The sequence below is a fragment of the Athene cunicularia genome (genome assembly GCF_003259725.1).
Source record: "Athene cunicularia isolate RWA chromosome Z unlocalized genomic scaffold, athCun1 chrZ_part1, whole genome shotgun sequence".
In the NCBI taxonomy this organism is placed as follows: Eukaryota; Metazoa; Chordata; class Aves; order Strigiformes; family Strigidae; genus Athene; species Athene cunicularia.
The window spans coordinates 2,460,682-2,484,914 of NW_020799142.1; the positions used below are offsets into that span (position 1 = coordinate 2,460,682).

Sequence of the window (24,233 nt, forward strand, 5' to 3'; positions counted from 1 at the left end):
AAAAGAGTTTGAGGTTACCTCAGTTAGAATAAAGGCAGCCTAAAGAATTCTGGGCTTGTCTGGTTAGTGATACTTTTACATATGTAATATAATACATTGCATATTTGCATACATTTACCAGTTCGATTAGGATACCAGTCAGACACCAGCTCAGTAGAATAACAGTGTATTTTCCTTCTCTTAATAAAATCCTCTTCCTTTCTTCCATTTTTGAAAGTTTCTGTGCAAGTTGCTGATAACCTTTCAAAGGGAAAAGGGCAGTTACCCACTACGATCAAAAAAACCCTTTGAGCTGTTTTGGGTGCCTGTGTTCTAACACCAATGTTCCTTCCCCCTGCCCCTTCCTGATGACCTTATAATGGTATTAAATAGGTGCAGAGTAAGCCCTTAAGGGCAATTATTTATTATACACTCTTGCAGGGACTTGAAAAGAAGTGGGATCAAAACTATGTGTCCTGGTTCACCTAGGATAGGGTTAAGTTTCACTAAACGAGACGGGGAAGGGATATCCAGCCAGGTTTTTCATAACATGCTGATGTCATATCCGGTGCGGCAGCTGCAGGAAGCTTTCCTTTGTGGCTTTGGTGCGGGGGAGCACGCAATCAAGCTGTCTGTAATCATTGTGGTATTTCTCTGTATATCTTTTGTCTTGTTTACGGTTATTATTGTTTATTGTTGTTATCATTGCTATTGTTGTTGTTCAGATTGTTTATCACACTGTTGAATTAAATTTCTTCTTATTTCAACCCGGGGTTTGTGCCTAACTTCCAGCCTGACTGACTGAGGGTCGGGGAGGGGCAACAACAACGTCTCCAGTCCCGGCGCAGCTTAAAACTATAACAGCCATTTTTGGCGCCCTACATGGGTCACAAGAGGGTTGAAATAAGAATAAAAAAGGGACAGACCCTGACCAGAATCTGTTCGAGCAATCTGTTGGGTGTAATTTTTCTGTTTGCATTTGTACTGTTAAGAAAATGTTTGCAATGCTGGCCCATTTGCTTACGTAGTGGGGCTGGATTAAGTGCTGGTGTTTGTTGTCGGTGGAAAATGTATAAAGGGGCTTGTTTTCTCATACTGGCTATTGCCAGTATGCTTATAATGTGTTTGTATGGCTGTGTGTGGAGGTGGGCTGGTACCTGTTTGCTGCCTGGGCTTTTGTTAGGGGTCTCACCCCCTCTGTGAGTGAGCCAGTGGAAGAGATCCTCTTGGCTTTTGAGAGTTTCAGTTATCCCTGGAGCCTGCTGGCCAGTGTGATTGAGGCACAATGCCTTCTGAATGTCTGCCTGATTATGGTGTTGGCCATGCGGCACTTCTCTAACAATAGCAGTGCCCAGAAACCTGCCCTGAGGTCAGATAATAGTGAGTGGCAAGGGGTGTGGGAAAAGATGGGCAAAGGCCTGAGTTGGTGGGCACCTCCAGTGCTTTGGAATTTCACTCCTGAACAAATGCAGAGCCCTGAGAACCTGATGGAGTGCTTAGAAAGGGTGTGTTACCAGTCTGGCAAAACCCAGGAGACACAATGCGCTGCAATGTGTTGGGGACTTGCCTATGCCTACCATGTCCTTTTTAATACCACTCACTGCCCTCAAGGGGGAAAAAGGGCTGCAGAGCCTGAGAGTGAACTTACTTGTAAAGCAGCTGGACCGGAGGAACAGGCAGAGTCAGTATCGGTTGCCTCCACCAGAACAGCAGCTAAGCCAGAGAGCCAGCCAGTGCCGGTGTCAGTCGCCCCGATACAGAAAACCAAATATACCAGAAAATCAGTTCGCAAAGTGGGGGATGGGGATGAGCCAGGCCCAGCACAGGAACAGGAGGAAGGACCAGAGGTGATCGTCCGTTCTCTATCCCCAACTGAGTTGCGAGATATGAGGGGAGATTTCAGCTGCCTGGGAGGCGAGCAGATTTGTACCTGGCTGCTCCGATGCTGGGACAATGGAGCCAGTGCTTTTGAATTGGAGGGGAGAGAGGCCAAGCAGCTGGGATCTTTGGCCAAGGATGCTGGCATTGACAGGGCAATAGGGAAACAGACTCAAACCCTCAGCCTTTGGAAGCGACTCCTGCTCAGTGTAAGGGAGAGGCACCCCTACAAGGATGATATCCTATGTCAGCTGAGCAAATGGACCAGCATTGAGAAAAGCATCCAGAACCTCAGGGAACTGGCTGTGTTTGAGAAGATCTATGGTGATCTGAATGATGAGCAGTCACCCATGGACCCAGATCAGGCCCCTTGCACACACCTGATGTGGCGAAAGTTCCTGAAGAGTGCACCAGAAGCACACTCGAAAGCACTGGCAATAGTGTCCTGGTGGACAGACACCCACACTCTAACAGTGGATGGAGTGGTTGGCAAGCTCCGGCATTAAGAGGAAAATCTCCCCTCATCTCAACATTCCTGGGTCTCAGCTGTGGAGGAACTGTCTCAGAGGGTCCAGAAAATGGAAGAGGACATGTCCTCCATTCCACCTGCATGGGCTGATGTCTCAACCATTGGAAGTAAATGTTTCCCCAACCAAGAGAAAGGCGGCAGAAGGTACACACCACGAGGCACCCTGTGGTTTTTCCTCCACGACCATGGAGAAAACATGAGGAGGTGGGATGGACAGCCCACTGCTGCCCTAGCTGCACGAGTAGAGCAGCTGAAGGGAAGACCATCACAAAAGGGGAGTCCTCCAAGAAGAGCACAGCTCCAGTGTCCAGTCAGAAATCCCCCAGCCAGAATAGAATGGTGAACGTTATGTCTGACCCTCTTGAGGGCACCAGTGAATCACTCTTACAAGAAGTGAGTGATGATGAGCAGGATTAGAGGGGCCCTGCCTCCATCCAGGTGGAGGAAAGGGATAATCGGATTTACTGGACAGTGTGGATCCGATGGCCTGGCACATCAGACCCACAAGAGTATAAGGCTTTGATGGACGCTGGCGCACAGTGCACCCTGATGCCATTGAGCTACAGTGGGGTTGAATCCATCTGCATCTCCGGAGTGACAGGGGGATCCCAACAGCTGACCCTACTGGAAGCTGAAGTGAGCCTGACTGGGAAGGACTGGCATAAGCACCCCATTGTGACTGGCCCAGATGCCCCGTGCATCCTGGGCATAGACTATCTCAGGAGAGGGTACTTCAAAGACCCAAAAGGGTACTGATGGGCTTTTGGTGTAGCTGCCCTGGAGGAGGTTGAATATTTGTCCACCTTACCCGGCCTCTCAGAGGATCCCTCAGTGGTGGGGCGGCTTAAGGTTGAGGAGCAGCGAGTGCCGATTGCTACCAGGACAGTGCAGCAGCGGCAGTACCGCACCAACCGAGATTCCCTGGTTCCCATCCATCAGCTGATCTGTCAACTAGAAAGCCAGAAGGTGATCAGCAAAACTCACACCCCCTTCAACAGCCCTATATGGCCAGTGAGAAACCCTAATGGCGAGTGGAGGCTAACTGTGGACTACCGTGGCCTGAATGAAGTTACGCCAGCAATGAGTGCTGCAGTGCTGGACATGCTAGAGCTCCAGTATGAACTGGAGTTGAAGGCAGCCAAGTGGTACGCCATGATTGACATTGCTAACATGTTTTTCTCCATTCTGATAGCGCCGGAGTGCAGGCCACATTTTGCGTTCCCTTGGAGAGGCATCCAGTACACCTGGAATCGATTGCCCCAGGGGTGGAAACACAGCTCCACCATTTGCCATGGACTGGTCCATACTGCACTGGAGAAAGGTGGGGCTCCAGAACACCTGCAGTATATTGATGACATCGTTGTATGGGGGGACACAGCCAAGGAAGTATTTGAGAAATGGAAGAAGATAATTGAAATCCTCCTGAAGGCTGGCTTTGCCATTAAGCAAAGGAAAGTTAAGGGGCCTGGAAGGGAAATTCAATTCCTAGGGATAAAATGGCAAGATGGGCGTCGCCACATCCCAATGGAGGTGATAAACAAGATAACAGCCATGGCCCCACCAACCTCTAGGAACGAGACTCAGTCTTTCCTGGGCTCTGTGGGGTTCTGGAGGATGCACATCCCGAACTACAGCCTGATTGTGAGCCCTCTCTACCACGTAAGCTGTAAGAAGAACGATTTTGAATTGGACCCTGAGCAACAACAAATCCTTTGAACCCGAGGCCGACCTCTAGGCTTTTGGAGCCGGGGATACAAAGGCTCTGAAGCCAATTATACACAAACTGAGAAGGAGATACTGGCAGCGTATGAAGGACTTTGGGCTGCCTCAGAAGTGGTCAGCACTGAAACACAGCTCCTCCTGGCACCCCGACTACCAGTGCTGGGGTGGATGTTCAAAGGAAAGGCCTCCTCCACACATCATGCAACAGATGCCACGTTGGAGTAAATGGTTTGCGTTGATAACGCAACGGGCTCGAATAGGGAACCCCAGTTGCCCAGGGATACTAGAGGTGATCACTAACTGGCCAGAGAGCAAGATTCTGGGATGTCAACAGAAAAGGAGGTGACACGTGCTAAGGAGGCCCCACCATAAAACGAGCCGCCGGATGAGGGGAAGCGATATGCCCTGTTCACTGATGGGTCTTGTCGTGTTGTGGGAAAACATCGACGGTGGAAGGCTGCTGTATGGAGTCCCACACGACGGGTCACTGAAGCTGCTGAGGGACAGGGTGAATTGAGCCAGTTTACAGAGGTGAAAGCCGTCCAGCTTGGTTTGGATATTGCTGAGCGAGAAAAGTGGCCAAGGCTCTACCTCTACATCGACTCGTGGGCGGTGGCAAATACACTGTGGAAGTGGTTGCAGCAATGGAAACAGAACATCTGGCAATGTAAAGGTAAAACCGTCTGGGCTGCTGAAGTATGGCAGGACATAGCAGTCCGTGTGGAAAACCTCATTGTGAAGGTGCACCATGTGGATGCCCATGTACTCAAGGGTCGGGCCACTGATGAACATCGACACAACCAGCAGGCAGACCAAGCTGCTAAGATTAGAGTGGCTCAGGTGGACTTGGACTGGCAGCGCAAAGGTGAACTGTTCATAACCCGGTGGGCCCATGAGACCTCGGGCCACCAAGGTAGGAATGCAACATACAGGTGGGCTCGAGATCGAGGGGTGGACCTCACCATTGACACCATTGCAGAGATCATCCACGGATGTGAGACGTGTGCTGCAATCAAACATGCCAAGCGGGTGAAGCCCCAGCAGAATGGAGAGTGATGGCTAAAATATAGATATGGAGAGGCCTGGCAGATCGACTACATCACACTGCCACAGACCCACCAAAGGAAGCGCCACGTGCTCACAATGGTGGAAGTAACCACTGGATGGCTGGAAACTTACACCAGCAACCCACGCCACCGCCCGGAACACCATCCTGGGCCTTGAAACCCAAGTCCTGTGGCGACACAGCACCCCAGAGAGAATTGAGTCAGACAACGGGACCCACTTCCAAAACAACCTCATAAATGCCTGGGCAGAAGAACACAGCATCCAGTGGGTCTACCATATCCTCTACCACGCACCAGCCTCTGGGAAGATCGAGTGCTACAATGGACTGTTAAAAACCACATTGAAAGCACTGGGAGGTGGGACCTTCAAAGACTGGGACACGCGTCTAGCAAAGGCCACCTGGTTAGTCAACACAAGAGGATCTGCCAGTCGAGCTGGCCCGGCTCAGTTAAAACCTCCACGTGCTGTAGATGGGGATAAAGTCTCTGTGGTGCGCATGAGGAATGTGTTGGAAAAAATGGTCTGGTTTAGTCCTGCACCAGGCAAAGGTAAAGGCAAACCCATCCACGGGATTGCTTTTGCCCAAGGACCTGGGTGTACCTGGTGGGTGATGCAGGACAATGGAGAGGTCCGATGCGTACCACAGGGGGACTTGATTCTGGGTGAGAACATGCTGTGAATTATTCTGTGCCTTTGTAAATTGTTGTTTTGTTATTGCTAACTGCTAAATGGCAGCTGGGCATGACACAGATGGTATAGAATAAAGGGGTGGATTATGTCATGTTTCAGCTAGGATAGGGTTAATTTTCCCCATCAGAGATAGGGAAGGGATCTCCAGCTGGATTATTCATACCATGCTGATGTCAGGTCCGCTGCGGGAGCATGGGAACTTTTTCCTTTGTGGATTTGGTGGCGGGAAGCATCGCGAGTGAGCTGTCTGTAACTACTGCAGTATTTGTCTGTATATCTTTTGTCTTGTTTACTGTTATTAATGCTTACTGTTGTTATCACTGCTACTGTTGTTGTTCAGATTGTTTATCACGCTCTTGTGTTAAATTTCTTCTTATTTTAACCCGGGGTTTGTGGCCTACTTGTGTCTAAGGGTGGAGGAGGGACAATGGCAACGTGGTCTCTGGTCCCGGCAGGGCTTAATACTATCACACTATGGAAGAGTGGACACAGTGAAAGAGGTGCTTTTGACCCGAGTGATACAATGTACACATCCCCAGGTTCCAAGCAAGATGTTTTAAGGAAACATTATCTTTCTGGCATTACTTTTTTGATTCCCCTTTGCTATATTAAGATATAGTCTTTTTAAAAATTGATCTGAACATTGGTAACATATTCTGATTCACGTAATTGTTTCAGATATGTTAAAGTAAGGAAGGTTAGTAGTCACCTTTCTTGCTGTTTTGTTAAATGTACATACTTTAGTGCACTGTTACACAGATGGTAGTTGTTATAATACTTTAAAAATAGCCCTGTCAGAACAATTATGGAGAAATTATATGTTGTTTATATATGTAATCAGCTGGACTGTGACTCATACACTGACCCTAGTTTTGTTGTCAATTCCTATTTTGCTATTGACTTGAGGAGCTGGCCGAAACTACAGGAGGAGAGAGTTTTTGATCACTTGGCATCTTTGCCAGTGCAAACTTTTCCTAAAGTCTATTCCAAAATATTTCATTCTGCCTTTTCTCAAAAACAGTTCTGAAGACAGAAATTTTTCTGCTCTTTGTCAAGCTTCCCCATAAAAGGAGACTATGTGAAGTGTAGGATGTATAATTCTTTAAAATTAATTAAAATAAATGTGCATCACTGGTGTAATTACTGTGGAGTTTTTTGGTTCTGACACTATCAACCAAAAGTTTATTTTAATTTACATCTCCAAAATACTTCTTTCCTTCCCCAATACCACCCCAATACTACTCCACCATTTTGATGGTGGAGTCAAACTACATGAATGTCCTGAAGTTTAAGATTGACCTGTCCAGTGGGTAGGTAGATCTCTTTATAATCTCTTAACATACTGAGGTAGCCTGTATTCTACTAGGTCCCTAATTCTAATGTTACCTGATTTTTGGCTCTTGAACTCTAGCTTGTCTAGCAAGTAGTAAATACTCATGCTGATACTGCCTCTGTGCAAAAGTCTTCAGATTTATTTGTTCTGCTGAAGCTTGGGGTTTTTTTTTTTTTCCCTCCTTAACCTGGATACTACAAAAGGTGTATTCAGAGTGACAGTATGGTTCATTAAGCAAGCTATGTATGTAGTAAGAGCTGGGGAAGTCTGATTTCACTTTACTTTATACTCACCTGATTTATTGACAACTCTGTCCCTCAGACTTCTGTTGATGATGTTACTATGTTTTCGTACAACTTTTCTCCTCATACTAGATGTAGCTAATTCTGCTTATAAGTTCATTGTCCTTGCAAGCATTTTTTTGGCTCTGCATATCTTTTCGACTTCTAATATTCATTCTTCATTTTCCTCATAGTTAAGCAAGAACTGAATGCATTTTATTTTCAAATTGAAGGAATCATTATTTAGCTGAGAATAAACTAAGTACAGTTAACAGTGCTTGCTTGAAAAAAGAGTAAATGTTTTGTTAAAAATAAGCATTGATACCTTTTTACTTTCCGGGCCTTAGTGTGTTATTTTAGTATGAAAATATGAATGACAATAGGATTTATAGGAAATGGTAATATCTTTACTTCATCAGTAACATAACTGGTGAAAAGATGCCATGCCAGGCACACACTTTCTTCAGATTTCTATTTCATACCTTGTCTTGACTTGCTCAGTTGATATAACTGGATTTATAGCTTTGTGTCTAGCGGAGAGCCTAGATTCAATGGCTCAAAGAGTTGCTGTGGTTTGGGCGAGATTTAGAGAAGCAATGATAAAGGCAGTTAGTAAAACCACAAATATGTGGGAGTCAGATAATCAAGCTCCTTTTCTTTTACCACATACAGCTACTCTCTTTTTTTTTTTCCTTCTTAAATATCTGTCAGTATCCACTTCCTCTGAAAGTATATGCTTGGTGGCGTAGCCATTTCTGTCTGATTACTGAGCTGCATTGGCACTTGGTCTGCATCTTTGTAATGCACACGTACATTTCATATAGTAGCTATATACTGTATGTGCATTGCTATGCTGTGTGTAACCACACCTTTATAAGCATAATTAACTTGATGATTCTAAAAAGAAGAAACTCAACATTGGCTTAACCATGTAGAAGTGTTTTCAAGCCAATATCTGACAACCTCAAATATTCTAATATAGTTTTTGGTTATGACTGCCATAGTAAACTCATCAAATATATGCAAAATCTTGAACTTTAAAGTGTTGGAGTTTTATAGTGGCCACAGAAGGGGGAAAAAAAAAAAAAAAGACATTTCCCTCTCTACTTCTTACACAGAACACAATGCATCATACATCTCTAGAGTTACTACCTTTCCTTTGGTTGTTTTCATTTGCCTTCAGTTGTGCATACCTGACTGCCAGCTCTGTGTAGAAATAATTTTACTTCAGTAGCATGCATAGTATTCAAGCTTCGTCACTCCACTTTTGGCCCGTTCACCAAAGTGGGAGGGTAGAACTCTAAAGTCTTTTATGAGCTTATCAGAACTGGTGCAGCTTGAGGTCTTAAATTTAACCCTTTCTGTATCACCACTTCTAGGAAGACCTAGTCGTCTTGCTACAATTTGTGATGGTAGGGCAAAATCCTTCTTAAAGGAGGAAGAAAGGCTGCAAATCTGTCTACTTCTTCTTGTATTTTCAAGTGAAATAATTCAAGGGATAAACTCCTTGCACATGGAACAAGAAGTTTCCATCAGCAGCAAGAACTTCACATGAGCAGTAGAATTTCACTGCAGATAGTCTCCCTAGAGGGCACAAATTAGGAGATATCATTGTGTAGTTTCTGTCTTTATTATCGGTTTGGTGACCTAGTTCCTCAAAGTGGAACTCCAGAAAATTTCTGATCACTGTGTTCTACCATCACCAAGAATAGGATAAGCACTTCGCAGTCAACAGGAAACAAAATCTAGCACCACGTCCCTTTCACAACTTCCACAACCACATAAATGGGTTCTTTATTTAGGCATTAAGTCCCTCCTCCTTCCTCCTGCACCATTATTGAACAATATGAATGCTGTAAGAGGAATTAGAAGAAATAAAATTGGTGGGAGAGGCTATAACTAAAACATAAAATACTATTATTGTTGAGAAAAGCATGTCATGCTGTCTGTCTGCTTCTGTGATACATTTCATCCAAACTATACTGGTGGTTGCTATTTGTCAACCTCAGTAATTACAGTAGTGTGTTTATGGGCATGGTGACTAATTACTTTTTTTGCTATCTGCACTATTCTGTAGACCAGTGAGCAGCTGTTCTCCAAATGATCTGTTTATAGAACATTGTTGCTATTATGGTATCTGATTAAAGACTAACTAAATCAAATGCAAGGACCTGACGGTCATCGAAGGAACAGTGATAGGTGGAGGAAGCAAAGGAATCTAACCAGGGAGAAGTGTAGCATGCTGAACTGGCTGCTTCTAAGACCATGAAAGGAAGAATAGATTGTTCCTGGTGTGAAAGTCAACAGGATGACTCAGCAGAAATCACTGTATGCAGACTAAGGGCATTGTTGCCTGAAGGGGTCCAGGACTTAAAGGATTTGAAGGAGGGAGAAAATGAAATTTTCTTTAAAAAAAAATGAAAATAGGAGGCTTGTTATGGAATGTGGAAGGGATGTAGGAGGGGAAAGAGAAGGATCAAGGAGGAACAAGTCGGAAAAATTGGGGTAAAAGGGGCATAAAAGGTCTGGTCCAATCTTGCTTGATCACCACAGCCTATCTTGTATTCTTACTAAATCTGGTTTCTGTGTGAGTACGCAACCTTTTCTAAACATGTGTGAGCCATTAGCCAACTTCAGGTAAGACTAGGAAGCAAGTAGAATAAGAGGCCTGTGTGTCAGCTATTAGAGAGAGACCAACCATGGGACTGAGGGACCAGTGCAACTTACTGCTAGTTGCTGGCAAGACCTTTTATTTTCTGTGTCTGCATGTAAACTGCGAACAAACTTCAAGCTGACAGGTAGGGGGCAGCACTGGAAGTATATGATGTCTGAGCTGCTTTCTGCTCTCTTATATGGCTGGCTCTGTGTGTGCATGCTATTGGGAATACAAGCTCTGCCTTTCTCCTGGTAAAGACTACCAAATTTGGCTCTAGCGGACTGGGAAGAAGTCCTCTTGTTGGGTCCAAATTTCCCTGGATTTGGTTACCTGCAGTAGTCCCAGATTTCCTCACCCACACTCTCAGTGCCAGCTAAGAATCTACAGGCAGTACAGAAACTGGTTGTAGTCACTCTGAGCCAACTTAGAGCCTTGAGGGTATTTTACAGTCCCTCAGAATTTTTATTTCTTCTGTAATTGGCCTCCAGGGACCTCTTTTCCCTAGTGTACCAGAAAAGCTTCTCCAGTATAACGGCCTCCAAGTGAATTACTAGAAAAATTTTCCATTCCCTGAGGTAAAGAAGTAATGCCAGTTTTTGTCTGCTCAGTTGAGGAGTCCTTTGCTAGTCAGTTCCATAGCTATCAAAAACCCCTAAGCATTCCAGATCATTGTTCTCAATAAAGGATTTAAAACATACTGCCAAAAGAATTTATGCTTTGATGTACAGAACCATAATGTAACTGATTAATACTTCAGTGTTGACAGAAATGTATGTATGAACATTTCGGGAAGATCTAATCCTTGTATTTTTCAGGAGTTTTGCCCCCCTGGATTTCAGGAAAGAGTGATGCTCTAGTATAGCAGAAAATAATCTGGCGTCAGTATTCTTGTGTATAGTCTTTGTAAGGTTTCAGGATAGATGCCTGTTCAGTACTCACATTTGTGGCTGTTATTTCTGGTTGCAGTTTATCTAGACCTAACTAAAAGTCTTAATTCATTGTAGAGGACCGCTTTTTTACAGAGATTACCTGAAGATGGTTCTGCTGAAGATGCTTGTGCAGCTTTGAGGTCTTAGGTGTTCTGAATCTCACTGCTCAGAGATCTTCTCTCATCTTGATTTCCCTACAAAATTCCTGTTTCAACCACTAGCCAGTTCAAAAGCTGCTTGAAGTGATGGTCAGTGTTTTTTTTGACACATGGTTACATCAGCATTTCACTATTGGACACCTCAGAAAAATTAATCCAATTTCCACCAGTGTCAGGTTGCTATTTGTCGCATTAGTAGTGTAACCCTTATTATCTAACATCCTTCTCCTTTCCTTATCAAAAGCACTAGGAGTTTTTACAGGCACACGAAAAATCTATCTCCAGACATTGACCTCTGAAGAAAGGGAATGATAATCTGAATCCATATCTGAAGGACTTTCAGAACTTGTCAGACTTTTGCACACTGTAATACAAAAAGAAAAATCAACTTTGAATGAATTTAATGCAAGTACATCTGATTTTTCACTTTGTGAGGTAACAGTCAGGCAGTCTTGTGTGTAAAACCTGCAACTAAGTTGAAACTATTTACTGCTTGATGGGAGTATCATGAATTTAACTAGTATCAAATAAAATCTGAATTTCTCTTCCAAGTTGGGAGCTTTAAGGCAATATGTGTGCAAGGATGCTGTGCAATTTTCTCACTGTGTTCTTGTTTACAGACACCTCCTTTCTCAAGTGAGGAACATTCTACATAGTTAAGTGTTCAAGATGTTTTCATTCAGAGAAGAATCTATGTAATTTTAAAGCTAAGGCATCTGTCCTTCCCTGTCACTTATTTTTGTCATGTGTTGTAAAACTGCATATTCACATAGTTTGTGATGTGTGCCATTTGTTTCTCACCTATAAGCAGGCTAGCACAGTATTACCCAACCATCTTCTTATGTAGAGGCAGCATCTTATCAAGCATGCAGATGGATTGTCAATCCTTGGACTGTACAGAAAGAAACATGTAGTGGTTTGATTCTGACTGGTGGCCAAACACCACACAGCTGCTCGCTCACCCTCCCCTTCCCAGCGGATGGGAGAGAATTAGAAGAGTAAAGGGATATTTATACGTTGAGATAAAAACAGTGTAATAATTGTGATAAAGCAAAACAATAGCAATGATAGAAAGTACAAACAGGTAATGCACGGTTCTTATGCTCACCACCCACTGACATACCCAGACTGTTCCCAGCTATCAGTCCTGAAATACCAGCTTATTCTAGCTACTAAGAAGAAACATTAATTCTAACCCAGCTGAAACCAGGACAAAGCACATTTTTTCATGTTTGTCTTTGGGATGCTTTAGATTCTTTGGCTGAACATCTCGGTTGCTGTCAGTTACTAGATTTTGATTGAGAGATATTTAATATTATCTCCCTATGTTTTGGGACTAGAGATGCCCTGAAGAGTCTTTTTCATCCACAGATAAGATTTTCTAGACCAAACACATTCTTCTTTGAAGACTGCTTCCAGTTAGTTTTCTGAACCTGTGATAGAGAAAATTGATAAAAATTGTTTCCTCACATAACATGAGAGAGAGTGAGAGACTTTTTCCTTCCAGGAATGGTCCAGTGATTTGGTATGAGACTGTTTTGACTTGCATCCCTTGATTTAGCAGGCCCAGAATTCTGTGTGTTTCCAGATTTTATTTGAATGTACTGACATCTGAAGTCAACATCCACATTTCAGCATGTTTGATCAGATAGTTTGGAACTGGTGGGGTTTTGGAGTCATTATTAAATTTCTTTCCTGACGAGGTTTTTCCATAGCAGAGTACAGTCTAGAGGAGGAATAAATAGTCCGGATTTGTGATTTCATATACTGTCTGCCTCAGTTTCCTTTCCTTACTTTCATGTGGGAAATTTCAGACTACTTGTCTGTGTTGAAAAGTTAATTGTTTCTCTGTTAGCTCAGTTGAAGTCCAGTTATCAGCTGCTTCAGCTTTACTTTCTTCTCTACAGTATTTTCCATTTCTTTCTTCATTCTATTGCTAAATGATCTCTAAAGAGTAATTAGTGGGGTTTTTCCTCTAATTAAGGACCTTAGTTCCTCAATTTAAACTCTTAACAGAAAACCCTTTGAGTCTTTTCTTAATCTGTTCCATCCTCCACTTGGTGATAACTAATTTCTGATATGAGGGTACTTTTTATAGATTGTTACAAATTGTAACCTAAGGTTATACTGGAGTGTCGTTTGTTTGTTTTTCCTCAAAACTAAAAGTTTAGAATTGTTCACCTTACTTTTGATGACAAGGAAAGATATGAGATTTTGTTTACATCTATTGCACAGTCATTCGAGGAATTGTATTTCCGCATAGTTTCCAACTGGATAACTGTATATGAATGTGCTGTAAGGTAGTTAAAAAAGGCAGTATTCACTTTGATTATACCTCGTTAAGACAATACTCAGCTATATCAGTGGCATTCATCAGAATCATGCCAGTACATAACGTAATGTTTGTAAGGCTGCCAGTGCAGCTCCATTCACATTTGGAGCTCTAAACACTGTCATTGAAGTTGAGGAAATAATGCCACTTTTGAGAGAGCAGTACTTTAATTACATTAGAAACTGTGGGACTGCATCTTCTGACTTACATCAGCAGGGTATGGCTGAAAGCCACACACATAGTGAGTGTGTGCACAGAGAAACTATTTTTCCAAATGCATTTTCTGTACATGCAACGCCCTCCCATAGTTTTCCGCAGAGTCCTGTTTAAATTTTGGATCCCTAGATTGAGAGAGGAAAGACATACTTGAATTCTTTCATGACTGTGATGTACCTAGGTGGATATGGGATTTGAAGTGTTCCTTCTGGATCTCCTGTGATAGCATTGTCTTCACAGTGTTGGCAAAACCCTTTTTCCCTTCATCTTATGGCAGCTTTTGACACCTACTGCACTCTCTGTTCCCACTGCTATTACATAGGTTTACTGAATGACTGCACTTCTTCTGTTAGTGCAGTCATCCAAAGCTGACTGTCATTCCAGATGTGGGAATACAAGATTCAAGATAAACTCTCCACCTAAGTCTTAGTGCAGCTTTTCAAAGTGGATAATGTTTGAGTATAATGCTTATGCCTGTGATAAACATCTAAACACAGTGGAAGCAAAAATGAGCCAAGTTGAATCAGCTCTGGTTCTAGCATTTGACAGAGTCCCTCAAGACTGTATTTCTCTGCAATCCTCAGATATTTCCAGAATTTAGGAAATGAGGAGCCACTCTTTATGATTCTGCTATCTCTGAGGATTTTGCTCAATTGTTCATTAATAGCAAATTCTCTCCCACTGATATTCTTCTTCAAAGTTTCCAACATTCTTCCATCTTCATCTGGTTTCTCAACTGCATCTTTATATTAAAAACACCTTTTTTATTCACATTACTTCTGTTAGCCTTAGAGGAAGCTTTAAAGGATTCAGTCCTAGAAAACTGCACCATGCTATCTTTTCCTAGACAAGGCTTGAGGATTCATCTGATATATTTACCATGGGCAATTTTTTACTTTCGTGCCAGCAAGAAAAAGTTCTTTCTGTGAAGGCTTTCTATTCTCTCTTCAGATCCTTTGAGTCACTTAAATCTGAGAAATCTGGAGTTGGGGGGAACTGTGTTGGATATGGGGTATGAACTTCCTACCACAACACGTTTGTAGTTGTTGTTGTGTTGGGCAGTGGTTGAAACTAGAGAAAGAAATGGCTGGAGATGAATTATGTTTAGGCAAAATCACTAGTCTCAGATGCTGTGAGTATGGATGCCCATTGTTGTGTGTATGAAAAACTGATCTCAAGTAACTGTTGTTGATGTTTTGTCTTCTTATTCTTGGGTAATATGCATGGGGGTTTGATATATCTTATAATAGGATGAATAAATTATTTGACTGATTTATGTGTAAGATATTCTAGGAAACCTTTTTTTAAGTTCTCAGATGTAAGCAGTCAACTTACAGAAAAATAAAAAATAATAATAGTAAGAAAATTGATAATAAAATGTTTTGACTATATTTTTAGCACATCTGTGGCAACAGAGTAAACTGTTCCTTTTGGGGTTAAACGGTGAATTCTTCTTTGAAAGAACGTGTATATGCACATTTTCCCTGTGCATGCTCTGAGTGCATGCAGTCACTTTACCTGAAAGACTTTTAGCTTTAGCTGCACTTAGAGCAAGCTTACTCATACTTTATTTGGAAGATAAGAAAATCAGGACAAGGAGTTTTGGCGGTGGTGATGAACTATTCAAAGTAAAGAAAAAAAAAATCAAGGCTAACTGAGGAGTTGGGGGACTCGAGACTGATTAAGCATGCAGTAAAGTGGCAGATGTAAATAAATGTAGTGAGGCTCATGGAGCAGCAATCTTCTACAACTATTACCATTTTTGGAAGGTAATTTGGAGGTCATAACAGATCTATAAAAATACTAGTCTCAATGACTAGTAGCTACTAAAAAGACAAACAGTGTTAGTCATTACTAAGAAAAGCAGCAAGAATAACACAGAAATTACCATCTTGCCTGAGTTCAGCTCTGGCATATTTTTAATTGCTACACTGTCAGATGTATTTAATAGTACTGCAGAGTTAGAAACAAATATGCATACATGCATATTGACCCCAAACCAGGAATTACTGTTATGGTTGTCCATTATCAGCTGATAAATAATCCTCCCCTTTGCTTTAAGTATCTTCCATTTATTTTTTATTTCCATGTTTTCGGCCTATCATAAAATGCAAATTTAAGAGCAATGTTTAAGATACTATGTTTTCAGTAAACGTTCTACAAAGTTTTCACTAAAAATCACCTGTTTAACTATAAACAAGCAGGGATTTATCTGATTATGTGTCCCAATCCAGTATCAGGGGAGGTTTCAATATGATCCCAAGGTGAAATTAAGGCACAAATAAGGTCAAATGCCATACACCTAAAACAGTTTTTATTATTAAAAGTGAAGAGGGGTAGCGATAGGACAGAATGGAAGGAAAAGACAGAAATCAAGCAAGTATGCAGAATAGAGTAACAAGAATAGTCACCACCATGGATCCAGCAGTGTCCCATTGGTCCTCAGTCTTCAGTTCTTCGGTGGTGGGTGCACATGGAGCAAAGTTTTAAGTTGCTGCTTATGTTCAATGTACCAGCTGATTAGCATATCTGCCCACCTTTTTTTTTTTTTTTTTTTTCTCTGGTCCCACAGGTTTTTGCTGCATGCAGCTTCTGGGGCAGAAATGCTCACCTCTTAAAAGTTCATTAGCAATGCATGCATGGTGTCTGACCTACACAACAGAGCCATGAAAGAGCTACAGGATGGAGCCACTGATAAACATTTGGTTTCTATTCAGTCTGTGTCTCCCCCTTTGAGGCTTATCTAAGAAGTTTGATAATACAACTGCAGGGGAGTAGGGGTGCATCCTTCAATACACTCCTGCTTCCTTAGACTAGTACAAAGGCTGCAGCAGCTTGTCCTTGGGGTTTGCACAGACACAAGCAAGCTTTGAGACAGTCATTTGACATTTCAGTCTCTCACAGTGTGCAATGAAAAGTAAGAGCAAAGTAAGTTTTCACCCATTTCTACCTAATCACAGTTGTTCTAAAGCAAAAATTGTGGTTTTAACGTTCCTTTGTTTTCATTTCTGACTTCTATGGAGCTTTTATTAGCTGCTGTGAATATGTAGGATTTAGTCATCTCAGGTTTGTCACACAGCTTCTGCAGCGATGTAAAAGCACTGCAAATACAAAATTTGGCAAAGTACAAAACTTGGCAAACTATGAAACTTGTAAAATCTTGGGAGAGAGTCCCTTCAGTTCCTGCTGGCATGATGTTGAAATAAAACTGCTGAAAGAAATCTTTTGCATTGTGGACCAAGGTAAAGATTCTAGTTGCAGTTTCTTCCAGCAAACAGTTTAAAGAAGTTAAATTTAAAAATTTAGATTTAGTAAGAGGGATGTAGGATACAAGTTAGATGAATCTGAAGAAAGTATTTAGAAATACAGACAGAAAATTTATACAGAAAATGAAGCCTGCAAAAGACTAGCTGGCTGTCAGTATTCAGGTAGATCTTGAAAAAATAGGGGTAATTTACCAAAGTGGTAGCTGATTTCTTTCTCTAAAATACATTGTTTATACATGAAGGGCTAACACAGAAAGCTGAGGAATGGTGTAAAATGAGGTGTCATCTAATGATAATTTTGAAAGATGTACTGATTGTAAAATTAGGAAGAATACCTAGTATTTAGTGAATTTAGTGGATGATAAATTTCCAAAATTAATTAAGTAGTCTCTATAAGTTAAACTTTTTTTGTTAAAGTAATGAAATCATATATAAATTGTGTTTAAAAATTTTTACATTATGATATATTAATTTGATTTAAAAAATATTTTCTCTTGTATTGTTCAGAATGAAGAGAAGGCACCAGTCAGTTTTCCCTCACTTCTTAGCCATATGACATCTTCTTTCTTAAACCATCCTGTAATTCCAATGTCAACATATGCAGATGCAGGTGTCCCAGAAATGCTAAATACTTTTTCTCCACTCGTATCATCCATGCCTTGTGACATGCATATAGTCAATCTGAGGACAATCCAATCAAAGGTAAGGTCAAACCAGTATTTTTATGTGTAAACGTTTGATGTAGCTTATTAATATAATTTAATCAAATACTTCAGAAAAGTAATTTGTGGGAGGGTTTTTTTATATGATATGATAAACTGCAGCATGATAACTAGTTTTCGATAATTCTGCAAAAGCTAGAGATCTGTGTCTGAGTAATGTGAAATACAGGAATTGTTTTTTCACAATATAATAATATACATAGTGTATTATTCTGTATCTGGAGGTGACTCATTTCAGTGTATTCCCAAAGTTTAAGAGCAGAAGGTTAATATGTTTTGCCCTCTTCTGTATTATGAAGAATTAAATTTAAGGTCATTTGATTTTTTCTGAATATGATTACTTGTGTTTTTAATAAAGCATATAGTTTTAAACCCATCTGATTCCATTTGGAAGACTTAAAAAAAAATCTACTGTGTCTTAACATCCATATGAATAAATTCTTAAAATATTTTTAAGCTTAAATACAAGACCTATTTTAATTATTCTAACATTACTTTACAGTCCTTGGTTCCTGTGAAACTGTTCTCTGGTAGGTTTACCAAAAAAGCCCAAATAACAAAACAAAAGAAACAAAAACAAAACCCCTGTTCTCTACTCAGTATTCATTGCAAAGGAACTTGCACAATTGTAACCACCGTATTTCAATTTTGTGTTTGATAAACTATAGAAGTAGAACTGTTTGTTCATTCTTTTGCCAGCTCTTGTGTAAATTCTTTTCAGTTTTTCAACACTTTTTAAAGTGGGAGTATGTTAACTTTATGTTGTATTGCAGGATCACTCACCAGTGCTGTTACCATAGATTAAATCCTTTTTTAATTCTGCCATACTTAGATACTTACAAACTACAATTGTTCCTTCTCCCTTAGAGAAGGTGCCTGAGGTTACACCTCAGATAATATTCAGAATATGTGCAAAGCTTGCCCTTGGCTACTATTTTAACATAGTTCTTCATTTTTAGTCTTAATCCTTATTTTAAAAAGTAAAGAATTACTTTCTCACACTTTCTCTTAGTAGTTCAGTCTCATGTACACCTCTTCAGCTGTGACTGTTTCTTATTTTGAATTTCAAAATGGAATAACTCTTGATTCTGTGGGTCTTACACCTTTGAAGACTTAGGAGAAAGCTTCATATTGAACTAAATCTTCATGTGAAGTATATGTTCCACACTTCACTGTAAAATTTTTTCATTTACCTCAGGCAGCTCAGCAACACCTGTTTGTTTCAGCATGTCAAGTTCAGGGCAGACCTTCATGAACGTGCCCCTTCTCCCTTTTCAAGGCCTAAACTTCCTCCACTTGTTTGATCGTGTGGCCATGAAATCTGAGAAATGGAAAGCTGGCTCTGTGTCTGCTTTTTTGAGTTCAATGTTGCTACTGATAGGTGAATTCTACAAATTTTTCTGGGCTACACTGGCCCCACTATTTCAGTTGGTATAGGAATGTCTGAGGCTATGATCTCTTCCCTGTCCACAACTGTTTATTTCAATGATTACTTGAATGACAGCTCTTGAGCTTGCAGCGTTACTTTGTGCACTTCAAAGTGAAAGTTATCAGTAGTCACAGGATAGGGCCACTATCGTTATAGGTACAGAACAGTTATTCCCCACAGCAGAATTGATGTTATGCCTTACAAATAATTTCTTGAATGCCAAAATGGCCTTTTTAAATCTCTCCTCACTTTCTGCTTCCTTTCTCTGTTTTCCAAGAATGTGAATGATGTGTCATAATTCTGGGTAATTGACACATTGCAATTTTTTCCAGACACGTAGACTACTTCTCCGTTGCTTGAACTGTTGAAGCTGTTAAAAAATGAGTACATTTGTCCAGTTATACTAAATATATATACGATTTTTGGTCATGTTACTTAAATTTTTCAATGCATGTTTGTTAGCTTATGATAAAAAAGTGTTTAAAGGTTTTTTCTTTCTCATTAAAATTTTAGCCGCATTGCCCCAGGGTAATACTTACGAGAAGGCCTAGCAAAATTTTTTTCCATCTAGAAGCTTGATATGAGAACTGCATTTTATTTCTCAGATCAAAATTATATCAAACTTTGGCAGCTCTTCCAAGAAAGACAGTCCAGATATTTAATAGTACAGTAGTTAGGGAATTTCTGTTATATAACAACACTATGAAGTTTTACAAGATTAAGGATGTTATTGTTTGTTGAAAACTTTATTACAAGTTTTCATGCAGTTATCATGGTCATGTTTAGAAGATGTATTTGATGTAAATTAGGTTCATCCTTCATCAGACATGCTTGCATACACTTTTTTACCTGGAGATGGTATAAAAAGAGTTAGAGTAGATGCAGAGGCTGTGGCAGCTTACTCAGTCTTGCACCTGCTTTGACAATAGGTTAGAACAGCTAAATTTATGACACATTAATGTGATCTGCATTATGAAATCCTGGGAATTCTAAAAGGTTGAGTATTATAACATAGATGTTTTTACTTACCAAAACTCTTTTCCTGAATGTTTTGTTAATTATTACCTTTCTATTTTAAATATGTTGAATCTTAATTATAATTATATTTAATTTTTAAAACCTAGGAGGTGAAATATTAATACCATCATTTAAAATTATAAATGCATTTGTTATGCAGATTACTCCAAGATAATTCCACTGTAATAAAGTGTTGATACCCATTACTGGCATGGATTTTTAACATTAATTTACCCCATATCAAGTCAGGCTTTTGCTGATTGAATTTTAATATTTCACTAATCTGATGTTTAGGCAGACAGTATTATTTTGTGTGCATAAAAATATCTGCTTTTAAGTGCAACAGTCACATCAGTGACAGTGAAAACTAAGTCAGGTATTTCATAGTTGCAGGCAGAAAATAATTTTGTACATCGTCATTATTACCTCACTTAATATGGAAAGGGGTAATACTGTTGCAATAAACAGGATAAGAACTTTTTCAGCCATCAGTGATGTTAAGTACTGCAAACTTGTTTGAACAGCCTGACTGTAGACACCATTCATTAGTTGAAACTTGATTTTAGGTGCTTATAAGCTAATGTTGTTCATTAAAATCTTCTCAAACTGAGTTATTCATGATTTGTAAACTGTGTGAAGTTTCTACCAATCAATATTTGAGTGGAAAGTATCTTATTTCAATTCCAAATTCCAAGTAAATTTTCACTATTTTAAATAACTTAGAAAATACTAACATTAAGTTTATCAGTTTACCATTTTTTTTCTTCTCTGAATGAGTACTTAATGCTATGAATTTGTCATACAATGAAGCTGTGTCATGCTGAGTTTCAGAGAAGCTGGTTCAATCTCTTTCAAGACCTCCTTTATTAGGAGAAAATTGTTCTGGATCTGAAGCCTGTTAGATTAAGACCTCTCTTGTTTGTTACACCTTCAAGAGCTAAAGCATCACAAAGTGCCTAATGCTTGTTGGCATAGGTTTCTCCAAGACAATACTTACTGAAGTACCAGACGTGAACCTAACTCATGGCAGAGACTTTGGGGAAAAAACACCTGTACAAAAACAAGTAAGCCAGAAATAAATTAGAGAAAAATAGCCCGAAGAGCTGGCATGGCTGTGGATAGAACCATCTTTTTTACACCCTTACTATATAAGTAATAAGATGAAGAGCTGAAGAATGTAAAACAACAACAAAAAAGAAATAATTACAGTAATGCATCATAAAAAAAAAAAGTACTGAGGTGAGTGTAGCAATACAGCTTGCAGCATGAAGGGCATCTTGTCATGTGCCACTCGTGATGTGAAGATAGATTGCATGCACATTCATCTATAATGTGAAGAATTTCTTTACTGTTACTCTTACTGTACAAAAGCGGTTTTCTACATGTTAGTGTAAAAGAAAAAAAAAGTTTTTGTGTAAAGTGAGGTTTTCTAGCCAGTTCTAGGCTTTGACTTTGTTTTCTGAAGTACATACCAAAACAAGATTCTGATTTTGAGGCATTTATACCACCCTTGTGACCATTTGTCCTAAGTGATTTTAGCAATTGGGTCCAAACTCGATAGTTGAGATTGTGGTTTACTCTTGGGTTACCTTTGATGACCCTTGAGGCTCAAGAGCACCATATGTCTTATCTATAAACATAAAATTTATTTAATATTTGGGTTTTAGTATATGATTTCTTGTATATTTTGATTTAGATTTTAGACGGCAACTTTACAAAATAAAAGCTTGATAGAATGTAGTCACAATCAGTATTTAAAACTGGCTATTGTAATTAGCATATGATTTCTACGTTGTTTTGGGGTTAGCCATATATTTTTTCTGGGAAGCCAATTAATACAACTGTGATAGCTACACTTAAATTCTGGGTCTGTATGTGTACGTCTATTGAGCTTTGAACTCCTTGGTTAACAACTTCCATTTGTATTCTGTTGTACTTTGTATATCTAAACTCTTTGCTGTTTAGTTCTTCTAATATTTATAAGACTAGATATAGAAAGAAACATTACTGTTCAATTTAGGCTGAACATTACTTAAAGGATAAGTGGCTCTATCACTATAAGGTAGTTATAGTTTTATGAGATCCTAAAATGGCTTTCTAGCTGAGCTACTTTCTGAGTATTTTTTATTTTGTATATTTGCAGGTGAATATTGAACCATCTGATGAAGCTACTCTGATTCTTCACAGAAAGGGATTTGACTGTAGATTTTCAAACAGAGACATAGGTTTGCTCTGTTCCTCTACTCAGGGAAAGGTATGCATACCCTACCTTACAGCAGAAATATTGATGTTTAAGTCAAATTGTAGAAGTCTAGGTAGTTATTTCTCAAGAGTTGTACGTAATATATATACTTTCAGGGTAATAGTTAAGTTTAACTTGAAGGCTGCTTTCCATTTGATAAAGGTATGTATCTGCTGGTGTGGGGGATTATTAATCATGTAAGCATCAGCAAGTAAACTTCTAGGTCAGTTTTAATCTCATTAATTTCCTGAAAATGTGGTTTTCATATAACACACATCCTTATTTCTCAAATAACTTTTAATAGTGTTTTAGAACTTTACTAAAAGAGTCAAATGACATATTCTGATGTTTATCTTTTGAATATTATTAACATATCCACAAATTATCTGACTGTTACTTTGAAAACTCTTGCTTATTATATAGCATGTCCTTTGTCTACCCATGCTCACTTACATGACCTACACCATTGCAAATATCTAAGTGTTTTGAAATTGCTATAGAATTGTTGTGGTACATAAGCTTAAAATATAAATTATATAACTTCATTCTGAGAGTTATAGATGGCCTGGATGGTTATGAATCTGTAAAAATTTTGTAATCAAGCTTTGAATTAGGTTTGGGATTTTTTTTAAGCAGAAGAGTAAGTGATGTATTTTTAGAAACAAGATGAGTTTTAATCCAAACATTTCTGATCAGTTTTTTAATATCTAACTTACTTGCTTTGAAATGCAGCAAGTGAACACTACCTAAAAAGATCTAATTTAGTGTGTAGCTTTGAGACATGGTACTTAGAACTACTCATAGTAAGAATTGCTGTGCTGATACCTGTAAGAAAATGTATCATTTGGATCGTTGTTAGAGATCAGTTTGAAGTCAATTTTAAGATATATACTGTATTTTCTAAACATATTTCTTCTTATTTTCCAGATAAAAGTACATAAACTCTTTAACAAATTCAGAGTGGAAAGTCTTACACCTGCATCTTTATCTTTGATGCATTCACCTCTGGATACCAGAAATATAAGTGAAATAAGTATGAGTTCTATGGAGATAAATACGTTCCGGATCAGACTAAGATGAAATCTGGCTTTAATACTCAGATACACAAGAGGAGTCTGCAATTACATCTCCTCTAAGTTTAACGTGCAATAAGAAGCACATTATTATTATTCCAGCTTCTGGATACTGTGAGAAAAACATTCATTCTATATTTTTTTTTTTTGACCAACACAATGAAAAGCCATGTTGCAACCAACTTTTTTGGGTTTTGTTTTTGTTCTTTCATAAAATAACATCAATATAAGTTAATGCAACAAGTGAAGAAATTTCTAAGGATGTTAACCTCTCAACAGATAAAATCTCAGGTTAAATGCTAACTAATGATGTTTCTGTTTTTAATTTTCATAAAGAGGGGATTGGATTTTAATAAGCCTTCTTTGTTGATCCTTGATGAATATATGTACAAATAATTCAGTGTAGAAAGTCCTGATGCAGCTTGGAAATAAAATGGAATAAAATGTTCTTGTGTAGTAGCTAATGTCCAAATATTTACAATCATTTATATAATTGACGGTAATGTCAATTTGTTCCACAATTAATTTCAATTTATTCAACACAAAGGGGATTATTAATTGTGGTAAAATGAAAGCCTGCAGTACTTGTGATAAGTGATGGTAGATCTTAATACTTCTGCCACTCACCTGAGTTATGTAAATAGGAGAACATGAACCTACAAAATAATTTTGCAATGAAAATGTTTAATAAAACTCCCATTTTGTTACTTGAC

The 24,233-nt window shown here is 39.4% G+C and overlaps 1 protein-coding gene across 2 annotated transcripts in view; it reads left to right on the top strand.

Moving 5' to 3' along the window:
• MAN2A1 (mannosidase alpha class 2A member 1) overlaps positions 1–23,527 on the top strand; it is a 134,771-nt gene extending 111,244 nt beyond the window's left edge. For both annotated transcript variants that reach the window (XM_026866000.1, XM_026866001.1), the window contains exons 20-22: positions 17,545–17,739; positions 22,349–22,459; positions 23,375–23,527. In XM_026866000.1, the coding sequence (XP_026721801.1) occupies positions 17,545–17,739; positions 22,349–22,459; positions 23,375–23,527 (459 nt within the window). The remainder of the gene's footprint in view (positions 1–17,544; positions 17,740–22,348; positions 22,460–23,374) is intronic.
• Positions 23,528–24,233: the final 706 nt, after the last annotated feature.